Source organism: Urtica dioica, chromosome 3 (assembly GCF_054948205.1).
Source record: "Urtica dioica subsp. dioica isolate 48M chromosome 3, U.dioica_male_clone48M_v1_H2, whole genome shotgun sequence".
Classification (NCBI taxonomy): Eukaryota; Viridiplantae; Streptophyta; class Magnoliopsida; order Rosales; family Urticaceae; genus Urtica; species Urtica dioica.
In genome coordinates this window covers 37,807,330-37,818,946 of record NC_142758.1, presented here as the reverse complement: position 1 = coordinate 37,818,946, position 11,617 = coordinate 37,807,330, and the positions used below count along the sequence as shown (strand labels likewise).

At 31.6% G+C, this 11,617-nt stretch overlaps 2 protein-coding genes across 2 annotated transcripts; both read left to right on the top strand.

Annotated features, from left to right (window-relative positions):
* The first annotated feature begins 1,069 nt into the window (after positions 1–1,069).
* LOC149402716 (rhamnogalacturonan I rhamnosyltransferase 1-like) lies at positions 1,070–4,853 on the top strand. Its single transcript, XM_089610068.1, has 8 exons — positions 1,070–1,517; positions 1,667–1,734; positions 2,357–2,445; positions 2,536–2,701; positions 3,133–3,422; positions 3,724–3,928; positions 4,063–4,220; positions 4,313–4,853. The coding sequence occupies exons 1-8, from the start codon at positions 1,196–1,198 to the stop codon at positions 4,548–4,550; spliced, it is 1,536 nt and encodes a 511-aa protein (XP_089466194.1). The 5' UTR covers positions 1,070–1,195; the 3' UTR covers positions 4,551–4,853.
* A 1,298-nt stretch (positions 4,854–6,151) lies between these two features.
* LOC149402715 (rhamnogalacturonan I rhamnosyltransferase 1-like) lies at positions 6,152–11,481 on the top strand. The gene is made up of 8 exons (XM_089609230.1): positions 6,152–6,451; positions 8,803–8,870; positions 8,995–9,083; positions 9,172–9,319; positions 10,330–10,619; positions 10,717–10,921; positions 10,999–11,156; positions 11,228–11,481. Exons 1-8 carry the CDS (start codon positions 6,187–6,189, stop codon positions 11,472–11,474), a joined length of 1,470 nt encoding a protein of 489 aa, XP_089465356.1. The 5' UTR covers positions 6,152–6,186; the 3' UTR covers positions 11,475–11,481.
* Positions 11,482–11,617: the final 136 nt, after the last annotated feature.

Below are 11,617 nucleotides of genomic sequence, written 5' to 3'. Positions count from 1 at the left end.
TTATAATGTACATCTTTATGACATAAGCATTTTGCTATAGTTTCGTGACTATCCAGCAAGGGTAATATTACTACGCAAACTCGATTTCGGAAAAATAATTGTAATTATATTCCTTACTCAATAGATAGACTTGGAAATTAAGCTCAAAGTCACATATTCACAATTCATGAAGGTAACCTAGTGTGTCAAACACATCTTGTTAAAATTCTATGACGATGGATTGGCGAAGGACTGTGCAAATTATTACCTTAAAATAAAATAAATATTATAGCCCAATTATTTAAACATTAAAGAAATAACTCAATTTATGCCTACATCTCCATAATATAACACATGCGATATACTTTAATTTGAGTTATTTTTTTTTTTAATTTTTATATAATTTGGCCAAGATTATAATGTAGAGAGTTTAAATAGATTATATGCCAAACTGTCCTTATAGTCACTATCGATCATTTCACTGAAAAATTGACGGCAAAAAATACTAAATCGTAGTACTGAAACTCGTAATTTAAATATATATTGAACAATTAATTTATGATTGAATGTCACAATTAATTTTAAAATGATATAATATCGAGCCATTAATTTAATAATAAGTAATTGAATATGACCACCCAACATAGTTGCTCTACTATATAAAGTGAAGAAAAAGTAGCGCTCCAATGTTGACGGTACCAGTAGTTGTCAATATTCCTACTTCCTAGAGAGGGTAAAACTTAATGTTCTCATAATTAATTAAGAAATATTTATTTAGATCTTAATCACCTTTTTGTTGCTAAATTAAAAACAAATATCAACTTTAATACAAGAAAGGAATTCTAACTTTAGAAATTATTAAATTGAAAGAGAATGACAAGCACGTATACATTGTAATTTTTTACGTATATATATATATATATATATATATATATATATATATATATATATTTGTAGATTAAACCATACGGTTCTCTAACCATATCACTTAAATTCTTTCATGGGCTCCCATTGAATGCCAAATTAATAAGTTTAAGAAACAGTGATATGTGTCTCAACCTCCGAAAATATGATTTTCGTTCTTTATAGCCCTCACTCACGTCCGCGCTCATTTTACATGCAAAATTATTAGCGTGACCCTCGACATAATAAAAATATTCATATATATTCCACCGCATATATACGTAATTATATAAACAGTATCTAGTATTAGGAAATGGAATACGATGACTCGAAGAAGAGGCTTCGGAGCAAAATAAAGTACGCAGGCGTGAAGGCTGAAATTCTCAAGGGTTTGATTCTGAGAGGAATGAAAAGTGATAAGTTGAAGAATCTGATAAACGACAATATCAAACGATCCGAGAAGATGAAAAAAATCGTGATCGCGAAGACGAGGCTTGCTAAGGTTAGATCATGGGGTGTTAGAGTCACCACGGTAGTTCTCATGTGGGCTATTCTTATCCAACTCAAAGCTCTTTGTGAGTCCTTTGTTTTTTCTCCGGCCAAGATCACATCCAAGTTTTCTTTTCCTCCACCAAGTAAGAACATATATATATATATATATATATATATATATATATATATATATATTTATCTGTGTACATGTATTTATTATTTGTTTTCTAGCTACTGAGAACCACACTAAATATATTGATAAATGTCTGTTGGATGTTTATTATATATACAGGAATTTATAACAACACTGGATATCTTATGGTTTCATCTAACGGAGGACTGAATCAAATGCGATCTGGTGTAAGTATTTTAATAGAGAATAATATTCTTAAATCTTCAACCACAGTAATTAACAAAGCAATATATACAGATGATAAAGGATTTAAATTAAGTAAGATTACATTTTATGCACTATTGTACCATAACCGTTCAAAGTTTAAGAACTATGAACTGTATGAGGTCTGTAGGGTTAAGGCCAAATATAAATTTTAAAATATAATAAGAGTTGTATTTTCTCCCCTAAACATAACATACAAGTTAGACCTGATAACGTTAGTTTAAAAAATAGAATTAAAAATGACAGGCCTAAATAACAATACATTAAAAAACTAACCTCCTATCTTATTGTTAAACTATATATTACATATATAATAAAAAAAAAAAAATATGTATGTTCTATATATGATACGCCACCATTATTTTATTTGACAATGAAGTATATAATAATTATAACGTGATTTTTGTAATTAAAAAAAAAAAAAAACTTTTTTTTTTTGTTAAGGTGTCATCAATTAGTAAGGAGACAAAAAAAAAATGGACAAATTAATCATCTTAATTAATATTGATTGGAAAGTGTGTGATATCTTAAAGGGATATACCTTCGTATTAATCTTCCATGCATGTTCATATGGATTGTGTTCAGATATGTGACATGGTAGCTATTGCAAGATACATGAACGTGACGCTTATAATCCCAGAGTTAGATAACACCTCCTTTTGGAATGACTTCAGGTACATGTTAGTTAATCAGTTGCAATCTCCAAGCTTGTGCCTCAGTGATTTTCTTCACATTATTTCATCATAATCATCTCTATTTCGCAGTCAATTTCCGGATATTTTCGACGTGGATTACTTCATCGGATCTCTGAGAGACGAGGTTCAGATATTGAAAGAATTGCCTCCTGAGCAGAAAGCGAGAATAGAGAGGGACTCTCTCTATTCTATGCCTCCTATAAGTTGGTCCAATATGACGTATTATTATAATGTGGTAAGATATTGTAAACTAGGAATTGAAATGTCGTTACCGGTTACCGACGGATCTTTGATTTATGGTATCTAAAATACTGATCATATCAGCAGATAAACTGGGTATATTATTTACAGACAAATATTTCGGAATTCGTTTAACCAAAAAACCAAATTTCCATATGTATATATAACATGAATATAAAAGTTAGAAAATTAAAATTAGCAATGTCAAAATTAAATCTATTACTTTAAACATGAATGATAAATAATACGAAAGGTCAATAAAACAATAAGGTTGATAAAATATATGAGGTTACTTCTAGAGTTAACTATTATCATATCATGACATGATTTGAAAATATGAATTGAAATACGTTTATAAATAACTATTTTAGTTGTATGAACGTTTAGAATATTTGTGTGCTTATGATGTATTAATCAATTCTACAGATTATTCCAAGGATACATACATATGAGGTTGTGCACTTCACAAAAAGTGACGCCAGGCTGGCAAATAACGGCATAGCCGAGGAGGTCCAGAGGCTTCGGTGCCGGGCAAACTATCACGCACTGAGGTTCGCTCCGCCGATCGAGGCTTTAGCAAAGAAAATCGTTAGGATTTTGAGGGAAAAAGGGCCTTTCTTAGTCCTCCATCTCAGATATGAAATGGATATGGTCGCCTTTTCGGGGTGCAACGAAGGTTGTACCGATGAGGAGATCGATGAACTCACAAAAATGAGGTAATATATCAATTTCACCATATATGTTTTATGTAAGGCTCATCATATATGTCATGATAAACAAGACTATTTACACTTTAGCATTGCCTCATGAAAGTGATTTTTTCTTAGTCGATAAAATTATACCTTTTAAACTATTGATGAAAATCACCATTGCTTCAATATTATTGTAAGCTTCTATATAAACTAAAATTGAAACTATATAGTGACATTTTCTATATTATAATTTTAGCAATTATTTTAAATCAACAACCCCTTTTATTAATTTTTTTTTTTTTGGCTGATGTCGATGTATGTGAAGGTATGCGTATCCTTGGTGGAAAGAAAAAGAAATCGATTCGGTAGCAAAAAGAAAAGCTGGTCTATGCCCTCTAACACCCGAGGAAACCGCAATGATGTTGCGTGCTTTGGACATTAATCGAAATATCCAAGTCTATATCGCAGCCGGGGAAATTTACAAATCGGAAAAGAGAATGAAAGATCTCAAAGAAGCTTTCCCAAACTTGGTACGTAAATTTATACAACATGCATGTGCAAACAATGTGCGTACGTGTGGTTTACTCGTAAACACTAAGTATGAACAAAAATTCTCTAAGAAGTTTATTACAATTTTTAATGCATAAAAAAAAAAAAAAACCAGGTTAGGAAGGAGACATTGTTGGAAGCGTCGGACTTAGATCCGTTCCGAAACTACTCGAATCGGATGGCGGCATTGGATTATTATGTCGCAATAGAGAGTGACATCTTTGTTCCGACCTATGGAGGTAATATGGCGAAAGTAGTTGAAGGCCACAGAAGGTACGCAAACCATAAACGACTCTTATTAAATTATTTTAATTTTTTTTATGTTAAATAAATTTGAACATTGTGTTTTTAATTTTTTTGTATAGGTATTTGGGGTTCAAGAAAACAGTCCTTCCGGATAGGCAAGTGCTAGTTGAGCTAATTGACCAATACAAGAATGGAACAACTTCATGGAATGAGTTCTCTATGTCTGTGAAAGCCAGCCACGTGGATCGGTGGGGAAATCCAGCGAACAGAACTGTGGTCCCTGGTAAACCTAAGTTAGAGGATTACTTCTACACAAATCCACAGGAGTGTCTGCAACCACTTAATCGTGACGATTAATTAACCTCTCGAAAATTAAAGTTGCATGAGCCTCTGATTAAAGCTCTTTTATTGTAATTTCTTTCCAAGTGAAACTTGGAATTGTTCGTAAAATAAGTGGCCATAATTTATGTTTTTTATTTTAATTTTTGTATGGAGTGGGGAATGGGATACAGGGATCAGAGGTCTTAAGGGACTTTATTAAGAGACCTAATACCTCACAATTTTTTGGTTACGTGTAACGTACGCGCAAATTATATATGTTTGTATATTTTACCAAAGGATTCACGAAGGCAATTAGTAAATAAAGCATCTTTTCAATTACGTACATGTGCCTACACTGACTGATTCTAAGCTTACTTTCTTCATAGAGGTATCAAGGAATTAAGCAATTTGAATCACTTTGTCATGAATTCAGTTTTTAAGTGTGAATTATTTTCCAGTTGTAGTCTAAGCCTCTCAAATGGGGCAAATAGTCCAAGGCCTCTTCCAAATAAATAAAGGCACTAGAACTTAAAAAAAAAAAAAATTACCCTAGATACTTTATTTTACAAATGTTTTCTTATAATACTTGGATGTTCATTCTTATTCCAATAATACCTCATTTTACAATGTGATAATGATTATTTGATTCCAAAATACCTCATTTAACAGGTTTTATCTTACTTATATTTGCTTCAAGTTATTTTACCGTATTCAAAATCCAAAAAATACAATGAGAAGTTTAAAAGAAAAAAAGGTCAAAAGACAGAGAAAAGGGTGATTTGGTTAAATATGTGTTATTTTTATTTTTTTAATTAATCTTATTATGATTATAAAAGGCCTCTTTTTTTTCCACTCGCTCAAAGTCCCGATTTAGTTGAACCGCCTTTGGTCTTAAGCCACAGAGTTTTAAAGTAGTGATACTAGAATCCCCCTACGTTAAAAGCATTAATAGTTTATCCCATATATTTGTTTATAAATTTTTAACTTGGGGAAAATTTAAATTAAGGAATGGAAGTGATCCTTGAGATTTTGAAGTGAAAATTTCTTAAGCATAAAAAAAAAACACTATAAATTCTATTCATATTTTCTTTGTCGAAATAGTTGAAACATGGAGCCTCAAGCTACTATGTTGACTATGACATTGGTTATTTAAACTGAATAATATTATTGTGATCTCGTACTACCCATATTAATACAGGTGTTATAGTTCAGCGGTATACTTCCAAATTCTATGTATAATTGTAATTGCTAAAACATTTCCTTTTTTACCATAATTTTGGTACATAAATACAGGATATCAATAACATACTTATCATATTAATGGCCTCTCTTAATTGAAGAAAACGACGGCGGGAATAGGAATGCGACAGCAAGCGACTGGAGGATATAAAATTAATAAATTAAAACGACACTTTTCCGCTCATGTATTTATATCTAATTAATAATAATGTTCTCAGTTGAATAGTGCTCAAGGTTTCAACGTATTAATGTCCCTTTATAAAAAAGCAACAACTTAATTCCATCGAATGCATGCATTATATTCTGAAAACCCAGCTTTTTCTCGTTTTGAGAGCAGGTTTTCAGTAATATATGTCTGATTTTCTCCCTAGAAATAATAAAAATGGTGGAAAAAATCAAAGTTTACATTGAAGAAGCAAAGGAGAGCAAAACTATGCCCAACACGATGGAATGCCAAGATAAGCCAAAGTACAACAATTTTGGGGTTTGGGGAGCCAAAATAGAGAAGCTGAGAAGTTTGGTTGCGGAAAAGGGGAAGGACATTTCGGTAATTAGGCACCCGTGCTGGAGAGCCGGGGGGCGCGTGAAGCGATGGGCCGCGGCAGCGGCGGTGGTTATGATCCTCTACACATGCATGTTCCAGCTCAGCACTCTGAACGATGCCTTGACTCAACACAGCCTCATGTTTCGACAACCGAGTGAGTTTTTGTTACACAATGTTTAAAGCTTTTTTATGCAACAACAATCATGCACTTTAGTGCCGTATTTTGATCTCTAATCTTTCTTGGCGGAATTTTTGCTTCTACTATCGATTTCGAAGTTTTATTTATTTATTTTTTATCTTATTCGATTTTTTGTTTATTTATTGAAGAAATTCAACATTGATAAACAACGTACAACATACTTGTACGCAAAGATATACATACACACATATATATATATATATATATTGTTAATTTAATAAAATAAGCTACTCAAATTATATATATTGACCCTAGATCACTAATGTTTTTTTTTATACATTTTAATTGTAAATATGCTTTCAATTATCTAGTATTTGAATTTTAATTAAAAAAAATATTTATAAGATAACTAAGTCAAATCAAACTTATTATTTGATAAATAGCCAATGTTTGGTTAGTCATAGTTAATTAACCACTAAGGAAAAATGGTATGAAATAGCCAATTTAAACTATGACTTTTGCAAAATAGCCATAGTTTCATTAGGTATAGCAAAATAGCCAATTGAGAGTACTACGACTTTTAATCCTGCATCGATTAATTTTAATCCAGCCTTCATAAATCTTACATTCTGTCTTTATAGTTCGTGAGATTAAATTTAATCCAACCTAGATTAATCTTATTTTGGCTAGTTTGCTTATAGTTGACAAATTATGGCTATTTTGCAAAAGTTCAAGTTCTATTTGACTATATAGCCGACAAACAATTACTTGACAATTTTGCTCGAATAATTTATGCCCATTAATTTCCAATAGGCATGAATTATTTGAAATTTTTTATCAATTAATTATTGTTAATAAAATCAGCAACTAATTAACTATAATTAATAAATTTCGACTATGCAAATTTTATGTTTCTATATGGCTATATAACAATAGAGCTCATTAAAAAAAAACCATCTTTAGAAAAAACAAAAGAGGTGCTACAAAATAAAAATTATAGATTAAAATGCTCCCATGACAATTAGGGGTTAAAATGGCACAATCACAAGAATTCGGCAACGTACTATTTCTACAAATGATAATGCGTTTTTTTTACGATCATAGTTTTTTTTTTTATTCAAAATGATTCATTTTAAAATTAAGATTAAAAGTAGTATATAAAAGAAATATTGGTAAGTTATATTTTTTTTGAAAAATCATACGGATTAGACCACTACTTGAAATATTAGATTTATAATATAATCAACGCTTTATGCATTTTAAAATCTAATTAAACTTGACGATGTAATTAGCATTTTACATGATTGTGCCAAAGTCAATAAAACGATTCAAAATGTCACATAGTCCACATTTCAGCATTGAGGTATAGCCAACATTTATTCCATATGCCTAATCTTTTTTTAGTGTGAGTAATCAAATTGAAATTATATGTTATACAAATTATATATTACAGGGCTACAAAAAAATAAATAGCATATATCCTTTCTTCTATTTTTATAGAGTGATGGGTATCACTTCACATTAGCCTGTAATGAATAATTTAGGATATATAACCATATGAAAATTCAGGTTTTGCCATATAGTCAATTTTTGATAAATTTTAAGTAAATAACAACAATATTTTATTAACAAAGTCAAAAAAACTTTAATAGTTGTAAATATTCATTAACAATTGTAAATTACTATAAGAGTCTAATGGCATAAATAGAATGTTAAAAACGTCCAAACAATTCCACATCACAATAATGACTATTTACTTCAAATTTACAAAAGGTTAACTATTTACCAAATCTCCAAATTTGTGTGGTTTAATTACTTAATCTCTAATTATATAGCTATATGAAAACTTAGGTTTTTCTATTTAGCCAGTATTTGGTAAATTTTAACGATATTTTATTAACATAGCCAAAAATATATTTATAGTTGTAAATATTCGTTAAGAATTGCAAAGAACCATCAAACTCTAAAGGCATAACTGAAATGCTAAAAACGTCCAAATAATGTCACATCCAATGGTGGTGCCACATGGAGACCAGAGGGGGCAGCCAACGCCCTCCTAAGCTTTTCAAAATTACAACATTACCCTAAAATTGATATATATATATATATATATATATATATATATATATATATTTTAATATTTTTAGCCTAAATTTATATAATTTTTTTTTCAAATTTCCATCCCTTAACTTCAATTTCTGGCTTAGCCACTTACCACATCAGCATCTATTTTAAAATTTATAAAAAAATTGTCTATTTAGATCTTCAAATTTTGGGGGCATAATTTATTATACGGTTTATGTATGGACCTAGATATATGTTCTTTTTGGTATTTTTGTGCTGATACAATTACTTAATATCACTAGGAGATTATAAGAGCAATGGATATTTAATGATTTCAAGTAACGGAGGATTGAACCAAATGCGATCTGGCGTGAGTAATTTTGCGATTTGTTATTAGCTTCAATAATATTCGCATTGCTGAAGGTTTTATTTATTTATTTATATTATATACTTGAAATAACATATGTGCATATATGCTTATTATCGTCCCATAGATTTGTGATATGGTGGCCATTGCAAGATATTTGAATGCAACGCTAATAGTTCCCGAGCTGGACAAAACATCATTTTGGAACGATCAGAGGTTTGCTCGTGTAATACATGTACAATGAGAACCGATTTAGGTTTGTTTTAGTGTACACTAAAATTATGGGACTTAATTTTTGGCGCAGTAATTTTGAAGATATATTTGACGTGGAACATTTTATAACATCTTTGAGAGACGAAGTACGGATATTGAAAAAACTTCCTGAACCCCACAAGCCTCGTTTCTCAATGGCACCTGTTAGCTGGTCCAACTTGACATTCTATGACACTCTGGTTAGTTCTCTCTCTCTCTCTCTCTCTCTCTCTTAAAATTACAATTTTTACCCTTAATTATTAATCTATATTCACATTTAGGTGATTTTTAATTCCAATGAAGAAATCAAGAAAGAGGAAACGTGGAGAGAAAAACTTAAATATCTATATGTACTTTTAAATTCTAGGACCATTGAGCGGGTAATCAATTTATTAGCAATTATGTAATGGTAATCTAGTTTTTAGTATATTATTTGTCTTAGCGTTTTTTTTTGGGTTATATAATTATCCCTTCTTTGTGTTCTCTTCCAACTCTCTTCCTCCTTCTGCAATGTTAAATTTTCATTATTAAAAATTTAATATACAGACAATACCACTTAAAACGTTGGATTTGAAATCTAATTAACATTTAATATATTCGTAATATTGTAAATTTTGGTAAGTGGTAAGCTTGCAAACGCTGATGAACAACATAGTAATACATTCGAATTTCTTCATGTCTTCGTAGTTTGAAATTTAGTTTCAAATTAGATTAATATACATGGCAAGTATAAATCTAGAGGTGTAAATGAATGTAAGCTTTTACATGTATCTTCATGTTATGTTTAGAAACTACGAAAATTAAAAAGTTGAAAATCTTTCTAGGACATTAATATTGGAAATATCGCCGAGATCGAACATGATTGGGAAGAAACAACTAACTATTTGAAGGAAAAAGCATTTGAGAGGCGAGATTCCAAAAATCAAAACCCAACTCGATTTATATAGAAATAATTGGCAACACACCCGATATCCCGTGGCAGCCAAGCAACACTCAGATATTAATATTGGTTATTCTTCTCAGCATATATAATATATAATGAGCTCTCCTTCTTAGTATATTTCTACGCGAGGCTCGATTCTCTTATACGCTCCTCATAAACACACTATTTTGCAATTTAGTGAACAAAGATCGAACGAGTATAAAATAGGGAAACGCCATGAAACACACTAGAATATAGGTGAAAATGATATGTTATGTTTTGATACAGGTTCTACAAAGACTAAAGAAGTACGAAGTTCTTCATTTCACTCAAACGGATACTAGACTCGCCAACAATGGGATTCCTTTGGAGATCCAACAACTCCGTTGTAGAGCGAATTACGAGGCTTTAAAGTTCACTCCTCGGATAGAGGAAATGGGAAACAAGATCATTAAACTTCTACGGAAAAACGGCCCATTCATAGCTCTCCATCTCCGCTACGAAATGGACATGTTGGCCTTCACTGGCTGCACTGAAGGTTGCAACGACAAAGAAATCGAAGACTTAACCGCACTTAGGTATTTCCATTAATACATGAATCTATAAAGCTTACTAAGGTTTTTGACGTTTACATAGCATTTGAAAATTTTGTGGCGTCGCTATTGTATTAATTAGGTATGCTTATCCATGGTGGAAGCAAAAAGAGATCGACTCGGAGAAGAAACGGATAACCGGAGGATGCCCCGTAACTCCAGAGGAAACGGCTCTGGCTTTGAGAGCGTTGGACATTGACCCCGATATGCAAATCTACATTGCCGCCGGTGAAATTTACGGTGGAGAAAAGAGATTAGCTCTCTTAAGATTAGCCTTTCCACATTTGGTTAGTAGTACTTAGTACCAAAAGCAATAACAAATGTATGTACATGCCTTGGCTGAGTTTTTTCTTTTGAAAACAAGGTTAAAAAAGAGACACTGATATCGAGCTCAGAGCTCGAGCATTTTCGGAACCACTCGAACCAAATGGCTGCTTTGGATTACTATGTGTCCTTGGAAAGTGACATTTTTGTGCCTAACCACAGAGGAAACATGGCATTGCTCGTTGAGGGTCATAGAAGGTGATTCACTTAGACAAATTAATACCTCAACTCCATTAATTCTTTAATTAACTATAAGTTTTTGTGTGCAGATACTTGGGGTACAGACCAACTATTATCTTAGAAAGAGGGGTTATAGTGTATTTAGCGGATCGGTACCGGAACGGAACGATGAGCTGGCACGAGTTTGCGGAATCGATTAAAACAGGCCATGCCGGTCAATTTGGTACGATGTCTCCGAGATTGGAGATCAAGGGTAAGCCCAAGCAAGAACAGTACTTCTACAGCAACCCATATGAATGTATGCCACCATTTGCACATACAGATCATAGACCATAGTGAGGAAAGACCCAAAAAAAAAAAAAAATACAAATATAACTTCAAGATTATAATTTATCCATGAGTTTGATGTTTGTTTGTAAGCTATAAGATGTCTAGTATTATGCTTTAGGATATGTTGATAACTTTATATTTATCCTACT